This window comes from Symphalangus syndactylus, chromosome 8 (genome assembly GCF_028878055.3).
Source record: "Symphalangus syndactylus isolate Jambi chromosome 8, NHGRI_mSymSyn1-v2.1_pri, whole genome shotgun sequence".
In the NCBI taxonomy this organism is placed as follows: Eukaryota; Metazoa; Chordata; class Mammalia; order Primates; family Hylobatidae; genus Symphalangus; species Symphalangus syndactylus.
The window spans coordinates 23,378,915-23,404,265 of NC_072430.2; the positions used below are offsets into that span (position 1 = coordinate 23,378,915).

General features: G+C 40.0%; 1 protein-coding gene across 16 annotated transcripts in view; it reads right to left on the reverse strand.

Annotated features, from left to right (window-relative positions):
• UNC79 (unc-79 homolog, NALCN channel complex subunit) overlaps window positions 1-25,351 on the reverse strand; it is a 309,568-nt gene that overhangs the window by 91,715 nt on the left and 192,502 nt on the right. For 11 of the 16 annotated variants that reach the window (XM_063643951.1, XM_055288333.2, XM_055288335.2 and 8 more), the window contains 6 exons: window positions 23,241-23,398; window positions 19,522-19,703; window positions 16,345-16,546; window positions 13,389-13,568; window positions 11,846-11,911; window positions 3,724-4,010 (listed from right to left, as the gene is read on the reverse strand). In XM_063643951.1, the coding sequence (XP_063500021.1) occupies window positions 3,724-4,010; window positions 11,846-11,911; window positions 13,389-13,568; window positions 16,345-16,546; window positions 19,522-19,703; window positions 23,241-23,398 (1,075 nt within the window). The remainder of the gene's footprint in view (window positions 1-3,723; window positions 4,011-11,845; window positions 11,912-13,388; window positions 13,569-16,344; window positions 16,547-19,521; window positions 19,704-23,240; window positions 23,399-25,351) is intronic. The other 5 variants (XM_055288330.2, XM_063643949.1, XM_055288332.1 and 2 more) reach the window with 1 other exon arrangement.

The window sequence follows — 25,351 nt, forward strand, 5'->3', positions numbered from 1 at the left end:
ACAATGAAGAAACCTAGTATTGGTAACTACCTGCAGAAATAGGAATTCCTAGACAACCAGCAATACTTGGTTCAATCTGAACCAAGTATTATACCAACCAAACTTGATACAATCTTTCAGGAGAACTATCTAGCAATATATATTCAGGAATAAGAAAAAGCACATGCCAGGTGCAGTGGCTCATGCCTGCAATCCCAGCACTTTGGGAGGCTGAGGCAGATAGATTGCTTAAACCCAAGAGTATGAGACCAGTTCGGGCAACATGGCGAAACCCTGTCTCTACCAAAAATACAATAAGTTAATTCGGTGTGGTGGCACACACCTATAGTCCTAGTTACTCGGGAGGCTGAGCTGGAAGGATCCTCTGAGCCTGAGAGGTCGAGGCTGCAGTGAGCCATAATCACACCACTGCACTCCAGCCTGGGCTACCAGAGTGAGACCCTGCCTCAAAAAAAAAAAAAAAAAAGCGGGGGAAAAAGAAAGAAAGAAAAAGCACATACCCTCTAACACAGCCATTAAATATATCCCAAGGAAATAATCAGACAAGTGTTCCAAAATGTACATATAAAGAAATTCAACATGGCTTTGTTTATAGTCACCCCAAAGTGAAAACCTCAATATTCAATAATATGGGATTAGATAAACAAAATACTGTTTGTATAACTACAGAATACTATGTAGCCATTACACAGAATATGATACAAATTTATTTACATGACATAAACTTCATAATAAATTTTAGGTTTAAAAAGGTTGCACCAAAATCTCAGAAATCACCACTAAAGAACATAACCATGTAAGCAAACACCACCTGTTCGCCAAACACCCATTGAAATAAAAAAATTTTTTAAAGGTGGCACATATATCAGTATGTATAATATGAACCTATTATTGTAAAAATGTGCGGACATACATATGTGAGTATGAAATTATGTATGTGTATAAATTTGGAGGGAGTAATATATGCCAAAATGTTAGAAAGTTATTTTTGACACGGGTTTTCTGGAGTTATACAAACCCCATATAAAAATTTAATTTTTAATTTTTAGCTTATATTTCTTTTTTTTTTTTTTTTTTTTGAGATGGAGTCTCGCTCTGTCACCCAGGCTAGAGTTTAGTGGTGCAATCTTGGCTCACTGCAACCTCTACCTCCTAGGTTCCAGTGATTCTCCTGCCTCAGCCTCCCACGTAGTAGGGACTATAGGCACGTGCCACCACGCCCAGCTAATTTTTGTATTTTTAGTAGAGACAGGATTTCACCATATTGGCCAGGCAGGTTTCGAACTCCTGACCTCGTGATCCTCCCACCTCGGCCTACCAAAGTGCTAGGATTACAGGCATGAGCCACCATGCCCGGCCTTGATTTTAGATTATATTTCTAAAGTAGACATGCATAATGTGGATTTAGAGGGTGGGGAGAAGAGGGAGGAAGGGTTTGGTATCCAAAATAGTGACAGCTGAGAAAAAGCGGTGATCCATCCAGTTATCAGCGTCAGCACAGGACGACTACATGCACATTGCTTATCGTTGTTCATTATATTACAATCTATTTGAGCTAATTGACAATAACAGCAATCATCTATTGAGTTCCTACCATGAGACAGGCATTGATCAAGGTGCTTTGCAATATGTTTTCTCTAATCTATCAAAAAAGGAAATCTGTGTTACCAATAAGCAAGCAAGCAGAGAGTGCCTAAGCCCTAGCAGCTAATAACAGAGGTGGAGCTGAAATTCATATGCGCATCTCTCTAGCCCCAAGTCCTCTATCTTTGCAGATTGGTGCAGCTGTTCTGGAGAGTGAGATTTGTAGCAATGACCAAATTAGGCATACATTTACCCTACGACCCAGCAATTCTTCTGGATCCATCTCCCTAAGGAATTCTCACATTGGTTGATACGGTGCATATACAAAGATGCTTATCACTGAACTGTTTGGGGTAGTGAGGCATTGGGAGCAATATGAGTCCATCACTAGGGGAATGGATGAGTAAAGTATGGTGTCTGTCCACCATGGCATGCAATATAGCAGTTAGAAGTAGCAGACACACATGGAAAAGCCAGTGATGATGGTGTGGCATAAAGTTAAGTTGTATGATTAATTCAACTCTCTCCACCTGAAGCCAAAAAAGGAAGAGGATTTTTTTTTTTTTTTTTTTTTTTTTAACCACAGAAACAGTGGCCGGGCGCGGTGGCTCATGCCTGTAATTCCAGCACTTTGGGAGGCCGAGGTGGGTGGATCACTTGAGGCCAGGAGTTCAAGACCAGCCTGACCAACATGGTGAAACCTTGTCTCTATTAAAAATACAAAAAAATTAGCTGGGCGTGGTGGTGGGTGCCTGTGATCCCAGCCACTCCGGAGGCTGAGGCAGGAGAATGGCCTGAACCCAGGAGGCGGAGCTTGCAGTGAGCCGAGATTGCACCACTGCACTCCAGCCTGGCGACACAGCGAGACTCCATCTCAAAATAAATAAATAAATAAATAAATAAATAAATAAATATAAAACCACACAAACAAAAAAGCCTATACTCTCTTATTGTTTAATGGGTACAGAGTTTCAGTTTAGGATGATAAAAAGTTCTGAGGATGGACAGTGGTGATGGCTACACAACATAAAATTACTCAATGCCACTGAACTGTACACTTAAAACTGTTAAAATGGCAAATTGTACGTATATTTTACAAAAGAAAAAATCTCCCACACTCCCTTGATGATACCAGGCTACCAATTCTTTTTTTTTTTTTTTACTGTGCATGAAAATGTTTGATAAAATGGCAATTTTAATAGATAAATGTAAATTTGAGTGTGTAACACCAAATGGAAAGTAGCTGAAACACACAGAGAAAACAAGGCTTTACGTAGCTCCAAACTTAGCTGTTTTACACCAAACAAAGTATTGGAACATGTGAATATTAGAACCTCCTTCTAACTGGAAAGATTTCTTCAGTAAGATACAATAGAAATTAATACAAACTAAAATTATAATTTCTAACATAGAATTAACAAACCAAATTTAAGTATTTTTAGTTAGCAATTGAAAAAAAATAAGCACAGTGATCTAGAAGCCAAATATACTGGCCGGGCGTGGTGGCTCACGCCTGTAATCCCAGCACTTTGGGAGGCCAAGGCAGGTGGATCACAAGGTCAGGAGATTGAGACCATCGTGGCTAACACGATGAAACCCCATCTCTACTAAAAATACAAAAAATTAGCCGGGCCTGGTGGTGGGTGCCTGTAGTCCCAGCTACTTGGGAGGCTGAGGCAGGAGAATGGCGTGAACCCAGGAAGCGGAGCTTGCAGTGAGCTGAGATCACGCCACTGCACTCCAGCCTGAGCAAAGGAGCAAGACTCCATCTCAAAAAAAAAACAGAAACCAAATATAGTAAAATGATTATGTAACTGTCATATCAAGGTACAGACACTCTTCATATGCTACAAGGTTAGCATCTTTCTCTCTCTCTCTCTCTCTCACACACATACACACACACACACACACACACACACACACACACAGTCTCTCTCTCTCTCATACTCTGTCTCACTATTCCTCAGCCAGGCTCCCAATTCTTACTAATGTTCACATGCCCCTCCACATACTCCTGCATAATACCAAGCAATTTGTACAAACCTTTATGCTGAACCAGTGTTGGCTACATGGTATGTAATGCCTTGTTTCTACTAAAAGTATAAGGGTGTGACTTCTGAAAGCTGTTATTACACTTACTTGGGCAATTCCTGCAATGAATGCATTAAAGCAAGTTGACAGGCGCATTTTTTGAGGTGCAATCATGAAGCAACCTTCCTGCTGGTCATAGCCGAGTAAGACGTACAGGTGTCGCTTGACCGTGTTGAAGGCCTTTGCACTGCTGATGTCTGACTCAGCGCTGCTTTCATCCTTGGCCATGAACTTCATGAGCACTGTAATCAGCTGGTGAACTGTCTGGTGGTCGATCCCAGCATCTTCTGGGAGCAGGTCCTTGATGGTGTTGTCATTCTCCGGAGATTGTTGTCCTGTCAGTAGAAGAAAGGCTGTCAGTGGGTGGCTCACTCACAAGTGAAGTGACACTAAAATCTCTCTTAGATATTGATAAAGCACCCTTGTTTCTGCTTCTACAAAACTTTCTGCTCCAGACAGACTTTAAGAAACTTAAAAGCACAATATGGCCTAGTAGGCAGAGCCCTAGTCCGGTGAAAGTTATTGTATTCATCAACAACCAAGTAATCTGAGAGAATTAAGGGAACGGGAATAAAAATAGGGTGCTATGAAGCAATATTATCCTGAAACAGCAAGACAAATGCCTACATAAATTTTGCATTTAGCAAATTTTTTAATATGTTGGCAAAGTTTTATCCTCGGTGATAAAGGAAGTTTCCCTTTGTAAAGTTTCCAGCTTTGTAAAATAAGCATGTAAGAATAACTACAAAACGTTATAGTCTAAAATCCACTGAGGGCAAAACCACTGGGTTATTTTGTTTAAATTATTATCTCGATTTAGTTATGTTCATGAATCAGCTAGTGCAAAAAAAATATATTTTCCAAACCCTGAGATATTAGCAATAGGTACTCTTTAAATGAAATAGTCAAAATTATAAATAGCAAATTATAAGCCCTGCTGTATGTCATGAGAAACATACAAGGAAGGGAGAAGACACAAACAGGAAGAGAGTGAAGCATGAACTTTTAAAAACAGAAAAACACCACATGAAGGTGAGCAGAAAGTTCACATGGAAAGAAAAAATACCTTCGCCCTTGGCCTCCTCTTAACCTAGTAAATAACAGCATCTGAGCAGCTCCCTGACATTGACTTTCTCTGTTATTTTTCAAGTCAGAAATTACCCTGTCTCTCTTTGTTCTTCTGCCTCTTCTTATCATGTTTGGTTCAGGACTTTGGGAGAAGGAAGGCAGATATTTGCTCTTCTATATTTACGGTTTGGGGATTATTCAAAATACTCGTCCTTTTTTTAAAAAATAAGCAACATTAGAATTTCTAAATTGAAAACAAAGATTTTGTCTGGTGGGTTAGATCAGCACACTGGCATTCTCATCTCTCATTCTGCAAGGAAACGTTCTACTAGATGATGACAAGCTTTGGTTACAAACCATTATAAACCAAGCCTTGGTTACACCCATTATAATTATGGTATAAAGGATGCAACAAAGAGTTAGGTAGTAATTTATACCTATTAACTCCTCAGTTAATTTGGCAAAATCTCAGCTTCCAGGACACAGCCAAGAGAAGCAAGGCATAAGAAATGTTTCTGGGAATTGCAGAAATTTGCTATCTCAAGCCCAAATACTTTTTCTCTGGGATAGTAGTATGAAGGTCAAATTTGGAATTTACCAGTTCAGACCTGCACATAAGGTAACAAGCTTAGTTGTCAAGTTTCCCAGACAATCAGACGAATGTTGGTCTGTTCAAAAGTGAACTGCTGAGAAGGGATAGTTGACAGTTAAGTGAAGAGGCAGCAGAGGCAGCTTAGTGTAAGAGCCTCTAATACAGAGAAAACCATCTGACACACTTCAGTATGATTCCAGGACACTCACACTTTTCTGTCTCATAGAATCTGTTCATGAAGGAATGAATGTGTATGATGCACTTTAGAGAAACTTTTTATCAAAAAGTATTCAAATAAAACCTAAGAATTTGTTTATTACAGTGTTTCACATGCAGGGTGATCAATAAATTGTTAATATTATAATTACTTATTAGGCATGCATCAGAAAAAAAATCAATGTATGTGGAACACCCTATTTCAATGAGAGGCTGGAAAGGTGAAGCATCACAGCATGTGGTTAAATTAAATGTTCATAATATAGGATTTGACCAAATACAATACCTATGTAAATCCTTGTAAGGCAAAATAGAAAAAGTTTACAGGACTATTTTTTCAGCATTGAAAAATAGTTTACTCAGGCTGGGCACAGTGGCTCACACCTGTAATCCCAGCACTTTGGGAGGCTGAGGTGGGAGAATCATTTGAGCCCAGGAGTTTGAGACCAGCCTAGGCAACATGACAAGACCTGGTCTCTACAAAAAATACAAAAATTAGCTGGACATGGTAGTGCACACCTGTAGTCCCAGCTACTCGGGAGGCTGAGGCAGGAGGATCACTTGAGCTTGGGAAGTTGAAGCTGCAGTGAGCTGTGATCAGGCCACTCTACTCGAGCCTGGGCAACAAAGCAAGGCCTTGTCTCAAAAAAAAAAAAAAAAAAAAGAAAAAGAAAAATATTTACTCTAGATTTGTTTTTCCACTAGAGTATTACTTTACAACTAGAAGGCCATTATTGTTTTGGACATGTTTGGGCCAAGAATATGACAGGGTCCCCTGCAGGGTTCAATGTTATTATAGCAGCAAGTAATGGCTGTTACAATATAGCTTCAATCTTCAATTCCTTTTAGCTCTGGGGTGCAAGGTTGAAGAGAACATGTATCATTCAGTCCTGCTCAGCCACCTCATGTCCACACTGGCTCAACTCCAAAGTCCCAAAGTTAAAAATTGGAACCAGAGAGTGTTTGAGAGGAAGTTGCTCCTTTGTTTTATAGTGCTGAGAATCAAGGGACCTCAATACAGAAGAAAGGGAGCTTCCAGCAAGGCCCAACTGGGACCCTGCCCCTGTTTCCTTCCATCCCAATTCAAGTCTAGAAAATAGACCATCAGACTTCAGCTTAAATATTTAAAAACTCTTCTTCTCATTACAAGTGAGCATGTTTCTAAACAATGTGTAACCCTGAGTTTTCCCATTACATCATATTTTCCTGATGACTGTCATTTCATACATGCCCATCTCACTAGATCATTTTCACTGATCTTAAGTTTGCTGCTTTCCCTGAATAGCAAGTAATGAGTGATCTTTAACAACTGTACTGAAAAAAGGACGTTTATGGAAACTTTTGCATAAAAAAATTTTAATCTTTTTATTCTAATAATTTACCCCTCCAGTGTGGGCTTTGCAAATCTGCACTTTGTTTATTGCCTCTCTTTGAAATAGAGTAAGCTTGTGACTGGTGCACTCTTCATAAAGACAAGTTACCTTAATCAAATCCCTAAGAAAAATGAGTTGTGGATAAGCTGAAATATTCTCTATTGATAAAGACAATATTAATATTTTAACCTAGAAAAGGTATGAAATTTCCATTTCAAAACTAAATGCCTACAAGCATTTTCTCTAAGGAAAACAAAACGCTTAATAGTATTGAATTCTAGTCTGTGAAATTCCTATATCTGTCCTAACCATAGATATTTAACATGTTAAAGGGTCTGATTTTATATTTTCTACAAAGAGAAAATATATTTATAATTATAATTATGGAGGCAGAGCTATTCCTACCTTACCTTTAATGGGGACTGATTCCATGACAATCTGCCCACAGAGCTGTATAACTGATTGAAACTCCAAAGTGTAATACAACATTATTTATTCAGATGATTTGAAACCAGGCAGGATCAGGATCTGCTTTTCCAGACTTATCTCCTATTATTTCACCCGAAATGGTCAACGTTCTTACAAGCTGGGCTACTCGCGGGTCTCAGAATGGAGCCAACGTTTTTCCCTCTTTGCACCTTTGCTCATGGTGCTCTCTTCACCTTGCAAGGTGGTTCTCTACCCTCTCCCAACAATTTTGTGCTATAAACTGGTCCCCAAAAGCCATTCTTATTAGATATACCTAATATTCGTCTCAGCAATTGGATGTGATCCCTAAATTCTTTAAATTTCTAAAGACAAGAAAGGAGGGAAGACAGGAGAGAAAAAAAGAATGGAGGAAAATTCCTTTAGCATTTTCCTAACTCCCATGTGGCCAATGACAATTATGCAAGGCAGAACATTTTGTGTATTCATTTGCCTTAATACTCCAATAAGAACATAGGCTTCTTGAAGGCAAATGACATATTTTATCCATCTTTATATCCCTCACAGAATAGGGGCCAATGTCTGACATATGGTAGATACTTATTATACATAAATGTCTGTCAAAGTGCACTAAATTCAAATAAATATGTCAGAGCTTACATTCTGTATAAGAGAAAAATTGATAAAGTCCCAAAGCAGAAGGAATATTGGAACGTTTCTCTATATGAACTGACTCACTGACCCCTCTGCCAAACCAACAAGTGACAATTAGGTAGAGGAAGAAAGGATCCCTCCATGAGCTTACTCTGCACTTGGTCCAGGGAAGCCAATGAATAAGCACTATAAATGAGGTTCCATTCCATAGGCAGCTCTCACTACACTGCCTCGCTCATCTCCCTGCCTCCTTACCTCAGTTTTCCCTTGTGTGTGCACACATCCACAGCAGGGCTGGAAAGCTGGGGCAGTGGCTAACTTCATATCCTCCTATGCTCCCCATCCCTGCCATTTCTCCTTCCTATCCCACATCCTATTATCGTGTGTTTATGTCTCATCCACCAATCAAGCCTGGCTGAAAAGCCACCTGTCCATGAGACCTTCCCTGATGTCTCCAGCTGGTAGAAAGCTCCCCTCCCTTTGCATTTGACATGACTCATCCTATGTACTGTCACTTTCACTCAAGATGAGAGTTTACTGATGTTCATACTTAATATCCCTTACTTGGCCATAAGCAAGTTAAGAGTATAAAAATTTCCGAAGCATCTCTGTATTCTTCATATTTCCTAGTCCAGCAGGTGTAAAATAAATATTTGTTGAACAAGCATTTGTGGCACACATCTCTGATCCAAGCTACTCGGTAGGCTGAGGTGAGAGGATTCCTTGAGCCCAGAAGCTCAAGACCAGCCTGAGCAACAGAGCAAGACCCCATCTCAAAAAAAGTATTTGTAATGTTTGTTGAACAAAAATTGTCACTTCCCAAAAATATATCTTCAAACAAGAGTATTCCTATAAAAACAACTGTACTCTGACTTACTGGATCTTAATGGTCAATAGGCATTTTGCAAGTTAGTGAAGAAGTGAATTGTAAACCATCTGTAGAAAGAAAGAGCCCAAAGAAAAGTTATTTGGAATTCTAGGCTGGGACACCCAGGAGGCAGGAAAGGTCAATGCAAGAGTGCTTTATTGGTCCTAACTAGTACTGGGCACCTTCTCTTACAGATACAAATTCAGGCCAAGAGATCTCCAGGTTTCTCTGCAGGCTGAGGCAGAACTTGGAGTATGCAAGTCCCACGAGAGATGGGGATAGCTCTGGACCAATCTGGGGTCCTAACTGGCCAAGTCCTTTGGTCTGGACACTCATGGCCTTAAGCCACTCTGTAGCAGGCCTGAAAGCCCAGGCCAACTCCATAACCAGACTGGTGTCCTCATGTCCCACAGGGCAGAAATACCCTAAGACCAGTTCATCAAGAGGTAGTTGTGGTAGAAAGAAAGAAAGCCAAATCCCTTGGATGCCAGCATCGGTTCTGATCCTAACTAGTTAGTCATATGTGACCTTAAGCAATCACCGAAGCAGAATCACTTAATCCCTCACCACATCAGTTTTCCTGTAAGTAAAGAGATACTGCATATACAGGAAGGATTATCATTATTACATACCTATTATTAATTATGCATTCCAGGCGATGAGGAACCTGATATATAATTAAGCACCCTATGTTCACATGGGATTGATACCATTAGTTCAGTATTGTGCTTATATAACAACAGCTGCATTCTATTCAATTAATCTTCATCAGTATTCTAAATACATGAAGACAAAATTTCCTCGTTCTTACAGCACCAGTGAAAGTACTCCTTATGTCTAATCATACAAATTGTAGATTAGCAGTTAAAAAGATTGTGTATCCCATCAATTAGGAAGAAATGAAGGTGCTGAATTCCTACTGGCAGTTACACGCCTTGTTACAGAGCTCAGGACCTCTAGGCTTGAGACCCAGATCAGTCACCAACAAGCTTGTTCTTTTGTGAGAATCTCAGTTTCTTCCTCTATAAAATGAGACTGTTAACACATCGCTAATGTTTCAGCTATAAGATTCTATTAATTTTATTTAGATGCACAAAGCCTTTGATTTGAAAAGTCACAGAGGAATGTGACTCTCTGCAAACCTTGCAGAGTATACCTCCTATAGAAAACAGAATTTTCTATTCCATTTTCTGTGGTTACCATGTAAAGGTTAAGATCAGAGAGTCATAAATTCTAAGTCCACTGCCAAAAAGTTCAACCTAAACAGCAATTAAATTTAAATCTTGTTGTATAAAGGGGCATGTGCTTTATTTCAAGTCTAATCAATAAGAGGTCCGCAAAGAGGAGCTCATTACTTGGACCAAAAAAAGTAAGTTCGTTAAGTAGCAAGTTCTTCAGTTTCCACTTAATTACTGTCTTAAACCATTCTCCACAATCTTATGATAAATCTGGCATGTCCTTGCTTCCAAGTTAGAAACAGTCAGGGTCCAGTAAATAATAATGCAAAAATGGAACCCTACAGTAGTTTGAAATTGCCTTATAAGCTGAGCCAGCTATTTCCATATCTAAGCAAGTTTTGCTTATGATGGTGTCATGTAAATTACCTTTCCTGAAGTTTTAGCTTCATATTTTATTTAAACAATGCTGTTATCTGCCTCTTTTCCATCTGGCTACTTTTGGTGGAAAAATTAGATGCCTGAAGGTTTAAACTGCAAGAAACACATGTACATGTTTTCCCACAGAGATGTGAGGGGACTTCTTGGGTTGGATTGTTAAAATGGATAATTATTATGAAAGACTAGCTTCTCAGCTAAGCTTTAAGACAAAGAGACAAGCTAGAGTAAAATAAAGATAATTTATGAAACTAAGAACAATCACAAAAATGCCTCACTGAAGGGGAACTGCATGGATTTCATATTTCTAATAAAGCTTTGAATCAGAAGTTCTTATTTTTATTCTTTAAAAAAAAAATCACAGCACAGTAGCATACATGAGCGATGTGCAAGGCAAGGTAGAGGGACTCTACCAAATGTTTGCTATTCCTTTTTTCTCATCAATTTTAAAAGAGAATTGGCCACCATCTGCTGTCTGCCTGGATGATATCTGGGATTTTCTCTCTCCCCTCCCACTCCGGACTCCCTCTCTTTCAAAGTTCCTTTTTATAACACATAATGATCTTTAAAGTCTCCTTACTTGAAATTTTCCTTCTGAGAGTGTCTGTACCATTCTGAAACGTTTATCTTAAAACTAGTAGTCTTAGATAAAAACTCAAATGTTCTATAGCATGATACATAGGTGGGAGTTACCAAATTTGTTTTTGACTAATAAGCAGGTATTCAGAATCTTCACAATCTTCCCAGTGAGTCACGGCACCATTCGTGTGGAATCTCCTTGCCAATGCCCTCTTAGGCTACTTCATGATAAATTGTAATATATCACAGAACATCAAATGATCGTTAAACTGTATCATGCTATGGTCCTCCAAACAGAGGAAATTCTCCTTTCTCTGAGAAACAGAAATGCATGTAGAGTTGCAAAGAATCAGGAATGGCTAAGGGGATGAGCAGATGACAGTGGTTCAAATGTATAACCTTTTAAAATGTAAATGAAATGTATGGTTTTCCTATAGCAGATATATATGAACAAAATATTTCTATGTGTAAAGACACATACAAATATAAATACTATGGATAGCTCTAGTCATACTGGCTCTCTGGGGAAAGGTGCAGACTCAGGTGATATGATGCTTCTTACTGGACCAAAAGTTAATGGAATCAAAAGTCATCTGTTAATATCAAAATGGAAAGAATTGCCATATCAGGGGCTCAAACACTTGAACATCTGAGGTAAGACCCTTTTGAGCTTGCAAATCCTAAGTATATCACCCTGGTCCAGTTAGAGACACCGCATTCTCTACCTTGTCCACCTATGATAGACACTTCTACATGGCCCTTCAATGTCAGAAGTACCCACCTGGCGTCTGTTCGGGTGTCCCACCGAGAGCTGGAGCAGACTGCTCATGCCTGGTCAACCTCATAGCTTAAAAATCAACAACAACTCTATTTAAATAAGCATTACAGACAACTGGAGCCTAGAAAATATACTCAGTGCTAACTTTATTGGATAGTAGGGGCAGGTTTCATTTTTCTATTTGTAATTAACATCACATGAAAGTTGTTTATGTAACAAATGTTTTGCAGTTTTTATCTGAATCATAAGACCATCCTTCAATGTTACTTCATCTTCAAAATTGTCACGTGAATTAATGAACAAGAAATAACAATAAATACACTTTATATTCTAAACTGATCAGTTAGGATATAAATAGAGCTGGGAAACTCATATAAAATTTGTTATTTATTTAATCTAGGTATTGGTTTCTAGGATTTAAACAGTTTCACCTGGGGCCTAGCACTACCACTGGCTATTCTTAAATGATCACCTGTGATTATCTTTGCTCCCTGAAAAACTGGGTTATTGATTACTTAAAGAACTTTCATTCATACTTAACTCTCCCAAAGTTTAAAAGAACACATTTCCACAGCTTGTCATAAAATAGAGAAAATGTAATGAATAAAATCAAATCATATTTGTGATTATAAATGGTTATGTTATATAAGGCTGTCTTCTAATAAATGCCAATGAAAAACAGACCTTTCAACTTCTGACAGGATAAGAAATAGGTTTTGGGTCATTATTTTATTTACTTCACAGTGATTATTTAAAGATTAAATCATTTAATAAATTTTACAAGTTAGTAATATATTTAAACATATTCATTGGTATGGTGATTTAGTAATGATTTTTAATTATTTGTCCTTCATGAGTCATTACTAATCATTAGAGTTTATCTAGTCATTTGGTAATTTAAGGAAAATTTTATTCTCTTTAAAACTATAATATAAAGAAAGACCTTTTATAGAACAAGTATATATGGTCTTTTTTAAAATATTGGCAATGAAGCTTATTTTTTTTATAAATTATCTGGTGAAGATGAGCAGAAATTCAATTTCTCAGCCCGATATCTCTATTTCAAAAGCAACCATTATTATTGGTTTGTCTTAGGGGGCTTGTGTGGCTGCTTCTATCAGACATGAAAAAAAAAAATACATTCCAAATTTCAACTGTCCCTCCTTAGCCACGATAGGTCTTATTGTCTAAGTCTTATTCAGAAAGCTCTTAGGATACAAGGCTGGTGGTGCAAACTTTGGTGTCCTAGGACTTAGGAGCAAATGTTTCTTCTAAGCTGCATGCCAAGCATCAATGCATTTGCTGCCTTTTACATTTCAAAAACATCTACTGTTGGATCAGGGCTTTGCTACCCCAGCAAACTAGGAAAAGCAACCCTAGGCATTTATACCCCTGAGGTGATTCTCTAGGGAATCTGAAAGCCAAACTTATTGAACAAACTCAGTTTGCTAAACATGCTATACTCTCTGTGAACATTCAACAAGACAAGTCAGCCTCAGAAAGACATTAAACAGATTTAATGGAAAGACGAAAGAAGATACTCAACGAATTTTGGAGGTCAGGGTCTCAGGGAGGGAGAGTGCCCTCTTGGATTCCACAGGCCCTTTCACACTGTCCCTCAGGGAACGTACACTCTTCTGGCGGTTTCTTGCAAAGCGAGCTCTCTTGATCTTCCATAAGGCTGCATCGCTGAGGTTAGCAACATTGGTCCTCACAGCAGTGATGGCTTTGCAAAAGGAATTAAAGAGACTATCACTCTCCTTTACATAGGGCTTTGTAATCCACCTAGTCTAAAACAATCCATCTGTGTAGAGTTTCAATATTAAAATACATTTTTCATGGATATACATCTCCCTCTATGATGAGTCCTATATACAAAAATGACTATTGCCTATCATGATTTTTTTTCTGCTTAGACCACAAGATTAAATTATCTAATTTTGTTATCATTGGATAGTTGAGTGACGAAAGTCTTTTCTCCACCTATTCAGAGCTGTAGGTAACTGATTAATAACTAAGCAAGAGGCCAGGTGTGGTGGCTCATGCCTGTAATCCTAGCACTTTGGGAGGCCATGGTGGGAGGATCCCTTGAGGCCAGGAGTTTGAGACCAGCCTGGGCAATATAGCAAGACCCCCATCTCTACAAAAAAGGAAAAATTAGCCAGGTATGGTGGCTCACCCCCATAGTCCTAGCTACTCAGGAAGATTAGCTGGGAGGATTGCTTGAGCCCAAGAGTTGAAGGTTGCAGTGAGCTATGATGACACCTCTACACATCAGCCTGGGCAGCAGATTCAATGCAATTCCCATCAAAGTACCATCATCATTCTTCACAGAGCTACAAAAACAATTCTAAAATTCCTATGGAACCAAAAAAAGAGCCCACATAGCCAAAGCAAGACTAAGCAAAAAGAACTCATCTGGAGGCATCACATTACTGGAGTTTAAACTATACTACAAGGCTATAGTTACCAAAACAGCATGGTACTTGTATTAAAATAGGCTTGTAGACCAATGGAATGGAATAGAGAACCCAGAAACAAAGCTAAATACTTACAGCCAACTGATCTTCAACAAAGCAAATAAAAACATAAAGTGGGGAGAGGACACTGTATTCAACAAATGGTGCTGGGATAATTGGCAAGCCACATCTAGAAGAATGAAACTGGATACTCGTATCTCACCTTATACAAAAATCAACTCAAGGTGGATCAAAGGCTTAAATCTAAGATCTGAAACCATAAAAATTCTAGAAGACAACATTAGAAAAACTCTTCTAGACATTGGCTTAGGCAAAGAGTTCATGATCAAGTACCCAAAAGCAAATGCAACAAAAACAAAAATAAACAGATGGGGCCTAATTAAACTAAAAAGTTTCTGCACAGCAAACAAAATAATCCACAGAGTAAACAGACAACCGACTGAATCGGGAAAAATATTTGCAAACTGTGCATCTGACAGAGGACTAATATCCAGAATCTACAAGGAACCCAAACAAATCAGCAAAATAATAATAATAATAATCCCATCAAAAAGTAGGCAAAGGACATGAATAGACAATTCTCAAAAGAAGATATACAAACGGCCAACAAACATATGAAAAAATGCTCAACATCACTAATTATCAGGGAAATGCAAATTAAAACCACAATGAGATACCACCTTACTCCTGCAAGAATGCCATAATTTAAAAATCCAAAAATAATAGGTATTGGTGGGGATGTGGTAAAAAGGGAACACTTTTACACTGTTGGTAGGAGTGTAAATTGGTACAATCACTTTGGAAAACAGTATGGAGATTCCTTAAAGAACTAAAAGTGGATCTACCATTTGATCCAGCAATCCCACTACTGGGTATTTACCCAGAGGGAAGGAAGTCATTACAGGAAAAGACATTTGCACATGCATGTTTATAGCAGCACAATTCGCAATTGCAAAAATATGGAACCAGCCTAAATGCCCATTACTCAACAAGTGGATAAAGGAAATGTGGTATACATATGTACCGTGGAATACTACTTGGCCATTTAAAAGAATGAAATAGGCCGGGCGCGGTGGCTCACGCTTGTAATCCCAGCACTTTGGGAGGCCGAGGTGGGCGGATCACGAGGTCAGGAGATCGAGACCACGGTGAAACCCCGTCTCTACTAAAAATACAAAAAAATTAGCCAGGCGTAGTGGTGGGCGCCTGTAGTCCCAGCTACTCGGAGAGGCTGAGGCAGGAGAATGGCATGAACCCGGGAGGCGGAGCTTGCAGTGAGCCGAGAGCGCGCCACTGCACTCCAGCCTGGGCGACAGAACAAGACTCCGTCACAAAAAAAAAAAAAAAAAAAAAAAGAATGAAATAATGGCATTCACAGCAATCTGGATGGAGTTGGAGAACATTATTTTAAGTCAAGTAATGCAGAAGTGGAAAACCAAACATCGTATGTTCTCACTTATAAGTGGGAGCTAAGCTACGAGGATGCAAAGACATAAGAATGACAGAATGGAATTTGGGGACTTTGTGGGGAAGGGTGGGAGGGCGGTGAGGGATGAAAGACTACACACTGGGTACAATGTACAATGCTCAGGTGACGGGTGCACCAAAATCTCAGAAATTACCAATAAAGAACGTATCCATGTAACCAAAACCCACCTATGTCCCCAAAACTATTGTAATTTAGAAAGTATGCAAGAGTGAGTTTGCAAGGTGCAAATATGCTTCCTAAAATTGCTCACAAATGTTATAAACATAATGACTGAATCATATTTAGGGAACACACAGTCATAAATGGTTATCATAGGTCAAGGAAATGAGAAGAATTCTGATTTTGGAATGCCAGGATATGCTTAAATCTATGGATTACTACAGCAGCTATTCAATAAGCATTTAATGAATTGAGTGCATGAGGTCAAGGCATCCTCTGCAGAGGAATTAAACGACATGCCAATGTCTTCTGTTTGTCTAGGCAAGCACAATGGGAACTGTAACGGTTTACAGCAAGTTCTTCATTTTACTTACTTGTAGGAAAAGGAAATTCCTTGTTACAATCCAAATGTAGCTGGGCTTCCAAAGAAAGCGTCTCAAATCTATTGACAAAGAACTCCCAGCTCAGAGCAGGAATATCCTGCTTAAGAAAATGCAAGAGTAAAAGCTTGCTCAAAATTGTGGGTCTGTCTTTAACCACAGTATCAAACTGGAAATCAAGACAAAGACATAGACCCTGGGAAAGAGGAGAAAAAAAAAAAGAAAAGAAGAAAGTCAGATATAAACATCTAAGTTACTTCAAAGCCGATATACTAGGCAAAGTCAATGAAACAAGGCAGCCTACTCAATTCAAATTTATAATGTAGAATGATCCCACTGGAATCTTTTTTGATTGGAAGTTTTGGTAGGAAAGAAAAATGTAAAAGAGGAATTTATCTTCCTTGTAGAATATCTCTTGAATTTTGATTCAGAAATCTGAACTAAATGCATGCTATTGGTTTTCTAATGCGTTAAATAATAACCACTTAATCCAAATACCCTCAAGTCAATGCATCTGGGTTTTTTGTTGTTGTTTGTTTCTTTGTTTGTTTTTTGAGATGGAGTCTCGCTCTGTCGCCCACGCTGGAGTGCAGCAATGGGATCTCAGCTCACTGCAACCTCCACTCCCAGGTTCAAGCAATTCTCCTGCCGCAGCCTCCCGAGTAGCTGGGACTACAGGTGAGTGCCACCACGCCTGGCTAATTTTTTGTATTTTTAGTAGAAACGAGGTTTCACTGTGTTAGCCAGGATGGTCTCAATCTCCTGACCTTGTGATCTGCCTGCCTTGGCCTCCCAAAGTGCTGGGATTACAGGCGTGAGCCACCTCGCCCGGCTGCATCTGGTTTTAATGCCTGTAGTCATTAAGAGGAGCGTACTTTCAAAGCTACATTTTAGAATACACAAAAAGATGGTCTAGAAATCTACTTTCAATTCAAAATTTCATGATTCTGAAAAAAGCAGTCACCTGGTTTTCTTGGAATGTGAGCGGAACATAGAATGTTAATCAAAGTTGGAATGGATTGAGAACCTGTTCCTCTAGTGTCTGAGTTTACCATTCCCCCTCTTTTTAACAGAATGAGATTTAAAAATTGCAATTCATCCAAACATCCCATTCATTAATTCAGCTGTCATCTAATGAGTGCCTCCTATGTTCCAGGCCCTAAGCAAGGGGTAGGACATACAAGTACCTGGTAAGATCAACAGAGAAGAACTATTCAGAAGTCAACTGGAGATTTTACAAAAAAAAGAATGTGCCACAGGCAGCATAACCCTTCAGTCTTTCAGATCATGCAAGCTTGCCCTTGCTTCTTGGTCTTAAAATCCAGGAAGAAGCTTACACTGGATTGGGAGACAGTGTATGCGCGTGCGCGCACACACACACACACACACACACACTCTTAAGTATGTGGACTGAATTATAAATCAGTGCTGAATTTCCTCTGCAGATAACTAGCTATGTGACTCTGAAAAGGTGGCTTAACCTTTCTAACCCTCAGCATCTCTATCTGTAAAATGAGAACACACAAAAGGTTACTGTGAGGATTACATAAGATAATGCATAACAGTACACTTTTAACACACTGCCCTGGAAACAGTAGCTATCTGAGGAATGTTAGCTCTTGTTGTTATTAGTTGAATAATAACAATAATAAATCAGATGCAACATGGAGAAACAGTAGATCAGAACTTTGGAGGCTCTAATCTTGATTCTCTCACTAAATCACTTTGTGTCCTTTGATAAGTCACATTATCTCTCTGAGACTTGGTGTCTCCACTAAAAAATAAAGGTTCCAAACAAGATAAATATACCACTCTCTCCAGGTCCCATATTTCTTGTCTCTTTGGCTTTAATTTGTGATGTTTTCTTATGGTAGCATATTTACCTTCTCATGTTTTACTTTGATTAAAACTATAATTCAGGCCAGGCGCAGTGGCTCGGGCCTCTAATCCCAGCACTTTGGGAGGCTGAGGCAGGCGAATCACTTGAGGCCAGGGGTTCAAGACCAGCCTGGCCAACATAGCAAAATCCTGTCTCTAGTAAAAATACAAAAATTAGCCAGGCATGGTGGCATAAGCCTGTAGTCCCAGCTGTTTGGAAGACTAAGGCATAAAAATCACTTGAACCCAGGAGGTGGAGGTTGCAGTGAGCCGAGATCGCACCACTGCACTCCAGCCTGAGCAAGAGAATGAGACTCTATCTCAAAACAAAACAAAGCAAAAAACTATAATTTATCTGATTTCTCTTAGCATCGAGCCTCTAACAACAGAGGCCTCCATCCCAGGAGCTAGCTAAGTGGTGTAAGATAAACCAACCTAGTTTTAAAATCTGACACACACACACACACACACGTTATGCAATAATTACATCTGTCCAAAGTCATATCAGCATATGAATAAAGACTGAAAAGAAAGTATCAACAAAGGGCCAGGCAGTACAGCTCATGCCTATAATCCCAGCACTCTGGGAGGCCAAAGTGGGAGGATTGCTGGAGGCCAGGAGTTCAAGACCAGCCTGGGCAATATAGCAAGACCCTGTCTCTACAAAAAAAAAGTTAAAAATTAGGTGGGTGTGGTGATGCATACCTGTTGTCCTAGCTACTCAGGAGGCTGAGGAAGGAGGATCACTTGAGCCCAGGAGTTTCAGGCTGCAGAGAGTTATGATCAGCCTGGGCAATAGAGTAAGACTATCTCTTAAAAAAAGGTGGCATCAACAAATAACAACAAGGGATCTTTTAGCAAGGTGTGGTTCTGGTATATTTCTTCCAGTTAAAAAATCTCCATCATCATCATCAATATTATATGTGATGCTATGGTCTGAAAATGTATGCAAGGGCATCACCCCCAAATTCCTGTTGAAACTAAATCACCAATATGATAGTATTAGGAGGTGGGGTTTGAGAGACGATTAGGTCATGTGGGCAGGACCCTAATGAATGGGCCTAGCGCTCTTATGAAAGAGGCCCTAGACACAGCAAAGGCCCCATCTATGAACTAGACAGCAGGCCTTTGGCAGACAATCGCGAAATAAATTTCTGTTGTTTATAAATTACCCGGTTTATGATATTCTGTCATAGCAGGTCAAACAGACTAGGACATGTGACAAATAACACAATGATTTATTAGTGCTGACACAGACCACCTTCCGAGCAGATAACACACATCACGTGTCACCTGCAATGCTGGCCTCTTTATGGTGTCAAGCAGGAGACCAGCTCTGGTGGCCACTGCGGGGTTGACATCCTCCACCGCTGTCAGGAAGCAGCAGAAGGCATGTGCCAGGGAGTACTTCAGCAGGTGGTTTTTGGTTACTGAGTGAATATCCAGAAATCTACAAATTACAGCAACTTTTTCCACTGCAATGTAAAAGAGAAGGCAAAATACGTAAATACACACACACCTACACGCACACGCATACACATTTATTTAGCCAGTCTGAGAACTGAACTCACAGAGAAAAAGTTAACTCGGGGTCTCCCACATGGTTTACTCTAAATCCCAACAGGAAAATCTAATACCACCACCTCGAGTGTTCCATTTCATCTGTGCAGCAGAGACTCTTTCTACTCAGAGCAGAACTTTTTTTTCCCACGCAGCCTTGATCTAACTCTGGGTTGTCTTTTACAATTTTTTCATGGTCTTTCTCTTTGTTTAACTTTCAGCTATATTTCAAAATATTCCAAATGCCTCTATGCTTCTTTCTGTGGCCATTCCATAGAAGCTCTGCAGATAACAGAGAGAGGTAGGAGGCGCCCACCAGTCCTGGCTCTGGGTTCTGGTCCCCTACTCTACACTTAGTAGGTCGTGGTGTGAAATGGCAGACCAAATAGACATTTCCTGGGGCTATCAAAGCCAAGTATTTATTCCATGCTATAAATATACGCTTACTTGATAGATTTCTAGTTATTCTGCAAATCAATGTTAAACAATTCCAGCCATACTTAAAGCATGGCTTTATAAAAAGTTACAATAGCTAGCAAAGCAATATAGTGTAATGCAAATTAAGACGTTTCAGTATTTTGCTTAAGCTGTTGCAACAGCATAGAATATTCTTTTGTTTGTTTTGTTTTGTTTTTTTGAGACGGAGTCTCACTCTGTTGCCCAGGCTGGAGTGCAGTGACACGATTTCAGCTCACTGCAACCCCCATCTCCCAGGTTCAAGTGATTCTCATGCCTCAGACTCCCAAGTAGCTGGGATTACAGGCAGGCACCACCATGCCCAGCTAACTTTAGTATTTTTAGTAGAGACAGGGTTTCACCATGTTGGCCAGGGTGGTCTCGAACTCCTGACCTCAAGAGATCTGCCTGCTTTGGTCCCCCAAAGTGCTGGGATTACGGGCATGAGCCACCGCACCCGACCTACAGTATTCTTCCTATTGACATTCTACCATCCTTAGAGAATCTCTGCTGAAATTCTGTTTTGTAAAGTCTTCTCTGATCTCCTAGAGTGACCTTTCCATCCCATGAACTCCTGTAAAAGTACTACTCATTTGTATATCATTAATTTACATATTGCATTTGTGTGCTCAGAATATGAGCTATCTATGAACACAATATGTGCTCATTATATAACATATTTTATTTTGTGGTCTTGATTATATTTATGCCTTTTATAATTTGCCAACCTCTTACATGCTTATGTTTGGTCTCATCAATTAAACCAGAAGCCTCCTGAGGACAGCAATCTGCTCTTACACTTCTTTCTATTGTTCCCATAGCACCTAGCACATATCTAATTTATTCAATAAATTCACTGATTCACTTATTTTAAAATATATATATATATATTAAGCACACATATGTGTACCACTAAGAAACTATCTTAGGCACTTGGGAGGAGACAGAAGTAAATGGAAAGAGGAATCATTCATAACTCTTGACCTCAAAGTTAAATTGACTAAAATAGATAAGACACGTACAACTATAACTGAAAAATAACTTTAAAAAAGCTGTAAATGCCTCTAGTGTGGTACAAATAAAATGCTATGGGAGATCCGGGATACATAAACCATTCTCCACAGCGGGGACCTAGAAGGTAGACCTCAATGGCGGCATTTGAAGATGGATCATGTGGAGGTGGCGTTTGTGTAGGGCCTTAAAGGAAAGAGGATGAAAGGTGGAGAGCCCAGAATGGCCCCCGCATGGAGGAAGGGAGGCAGGAAGCAATGGGAACACAGCAAGGGTGTGTGTAGAAAGAAGTGCAGGAAATGAGGCTGTCTGCAGTTGCAGTCAGACCATCTGAATGGCAGTTTAAGGAGTCTGAACTTTATTCTCTAGGCATTGAAAAAAAACCCATTAAAATTTCTTGAATAGAAAAGTAACACGACCTTGGCCAGGTACGGTGGCTCATGCCTGTAATCTCAGCACTTTAGGAGGTCGGGGCGGGTGGATCATCTGGGGTCAGGAGTTCAAGACCAGCCTGGCCAACATGGTGAAACCCCATCTCTAGTAAAAATACAAAAATTAGCCGGGTGTAGTGGCGAGCACCCGTAGTCCCAGCTGCTCAGGAGGCTAAGGCAAGAGAATCACTTAAACCCGAGAGGCAGAGGTTGCAGTGAGCTGAGATCACTCCACTGCACTCCAGCTTGGGCAACAGAGCAAGACTCCATCTCAAAACAAACAAACAAACAAAAAAAAAAAAGGAAAGAAAGAAAATAACATAACCAGAGCCGAGATTCAGAAGATTAATCCTAACCCTCCACAACATGATGTGCTATCATATATATATACTAACTAGCCCCTGAGATTCCTGTGGGCATTAAAAAGCAAGAACGTTTTGAAGTGGCCATATATTAAGGAACTGAACTAAAGGTATAATAGTTACCTCACTGATGAAACTTCCATTTCTGTGCCAAACTTTTGAGACAAAAACATACAGAACTGTTCTGAGAAGCCGCGCTGTGGCATGCCGACCCTGCCTGCTACCCCGAGAATGGAACTACTAGCAGATTGGGGTGACAGTGGGCCAGCAGACATGAGGCTAAGAGAACCCTTCCTCCCAGGTTCCTTCCTTACCACATTACTCTGAGAACCTGATGTTCTATTTACTAGGAAATTATACCCAAGCTGCAAGAGACTTGGTCCCTGATCCCTCAGTGGCAAGGGTAAACAGCAGAGATTCTCAAACCTCTTATTAAAAATCTCAATTTCTGCCCCAGCACAGTGGCTCATGCCCGTAATCCCAACACTTTGGGAGGCCAAGGTGGGCAGATCACCTGAGGTCAGGAGTTCAAGACCAGCCTGGTCAACATGCTGAAACCTTGTCTCTACTAAAAATACAAAAATTTCCCAGGTATAGTAGCATGCACCTGTAGTCCCAGCTACTTGGGAGGCTGAGGCACAAGAATTACTTGAACTCAGGAGGCAGAGGTTGCAGTGAGCCGAGATCATGCCACTGCACTTCAGCCTGGGCAACACAGCAAGACTCTGTCTCAAAACAAAACAAAACAAACAAAAAAAAAACTCAATTTCTGGCATCACCCCCACCTCCCACTGAGATTCTGATTCGGAAGCTCTAGGATGTGGCCAGATAATGTGCATTTTAACAAATATTCCCAGTAACTGATGCAAGTAAACTCATAGGTTGACTGAATCCAAGCCAGTGCCTGTTTGGGAGTAAACATGGGTGCAGTTAATCGCTACACTTGGGTAATAGGCATAAGCTGGGTCTGTCCTATGCAAACCCGGACAGGACCACCCTCCCTAAGGACCACTCTGCAAAATGCTGTTATTTTAGAGAGGAAGCTCAAAGCAGAACCCCCAAAGGACACCAGCCAGCAGGAGAATGCCTTTTAAAAAGAAGGGACGAGAAAGGAGCTGCCAAAAAAGATGCCGTGACCAGACACCTGTGTACTGTGTGACCCAGAATGAGTTTTAAGCTAACACAGAGGTACCTGCTTCAAACCTCATCTTCCAGTCTTTGCTGTTGAAATTGCCATTTATGATTGTCCAGAAGATGTCAGCACCATGAGGAAGTGACAGGGCATGGAGGAGAAGAGGGACTGCCAGTGAAGATAGCTGAGAGAACTCGGATTTGACGACCCTCCACAGGCTAGGGAATCAAGGAGAAGCAAAGTGGTGACAGTTATCACAACCTTTCCAGAAAAAGATCCTGTCCTCTTAATTTACGGCAAGTGGAGTTACAAGACGGTGGGTAGGGGTGCTTTTGGTGAAATTACACTCATCCACGAGAGGATAATCCTCTGACAGACGTTTCCTATGCTCTGTCCTCTTAACGTGACACTGGACAAAAATACTTTTACTTAACATTTTATAACTTAAAAATCTGCATAATGTAAATTCAGCAATATAAATGAACAATATAAATAAATGACTGTTCAGTAATATACAAAGTCAAAATTAGTTATGTTAGGATGATGGAATAATACGTGATTTTTAAAAATTTTCTTACAGTGAGCATCTGGGAAGTTTGGTTGTTTTGGCCTGCCCAGCCTCTTACGATGTCAAAGAACAACTCTTTTTCTCTTAGTAACAGCCCCTCTAAGAACAGACAGGTCATCAGTCAAGCTCCCCAACCTTCTCTATCATAAGGGGGAACACAAACAGGCTGATCAAAGAACGTCAACACCCTGAATAAAGTGATTAGCTAGGAGAAGGCGTACGACCCAAGCATGGGAATAACAGAACTCTTATTTCAGGGACTGATATGCACTCTGGGAGAAAGAGGCTCTCTCTCCTTCTGAAATCTCAGGAATGAAGGGTGATGTCAGCCTGCAGCTGCCAATGACCCTCCTTCCCATCTCACAGGGACAGCCTGTACTTAACGGAGAAGCCAACACTTAGTTCCATTGAAGAAGCCAAGCCAGAGCTGGGCTATGAGATGCGGAGGGAGTGAGAAAGGGGACGAGGAGAAGGCAGAGAAAGAGATCCCTGATAACATCCTGCATCTTAGCAAGTTTCAGCTAAGTTCCTATCAAGTTCTACCAGAATAATTCTGAATATAAAATATTTTAGTAATAATACATTATTGTTTCCATTTTTTTCAATTATTTAAAGTATGCCTTTTGGTTGTTTCTGTTGTTGTTTTGTTTTGTTTTCTATTTGACTCCAGAGTCAATATCAGAATCAAAACTACAGTTGACCCTTGAACAACACAGGTTTGAACTGTACAGGTCCACTTATACATGGATTGTTTTCAATAAATATATTGAATTTTTTAAGGAGATTTGCAACAATTTAAAAAAGTTCACAGATGTACCATGTAGCCTAAAAATAGTGAAAAAATTTGAGGAAAAGTTATGTCGGCCGGGCGCAGTGGCTCACGCCTGTAATCCCAGCACTTTGGGAGGTGGAGGCAGGTGGATCACAAGGTCAGGAGATCAAGACCATCCTGGCTAACACAGTGAAACTCCATCTCTACTAAAAATACAAAAAATTAGCCGGGCATGGTGGCGGGCGCCTGTAGTCCCAGCTACGCTGGAGGCTGAGGCAGGAGAATGGCATGAACCTGGAAGGCAGAGCTTGCAGTGAGCCAAGATTGTGCCACTGCACTCCAGCCTGGGTGACAGAGCGAGACTCCCGTCTCAAAAAAAAAAAAAAAAAAGAAAAAGTTATATCATGAATGTATAAAATATATGTAGTTACTAGTCTATTTTAACATTTACTACCATAAATTATACATGAATCTATTATAAAAAGTTAAAATTTATGAACGCTTACACACACAAACATTTACAGACCATACATGGCGCCATTCACAGTGGAGAGGAATGTTAAGCAAATGTAAAGACGCGGTATGAAATCGTAACTGCATAAAACCAACTGTGGTACACGCTGTACTACGGTAATAATTTTGTAGCCATCTCCTGTTGCTATTCAGGTGAGCTCAAGTGTTGTCTCTCTGTGTGAGCAGTTCCTCTCTCCACTAAATTACAAATCACAGTAAAAAGTGATCCCTCGCAGTTCTCGCGTGTTTTTCACTGTGTTTAGTGCAATACCGTAAACCTTGAATAGCACCATGGGTCCCATACGAAGTGCCACTAGT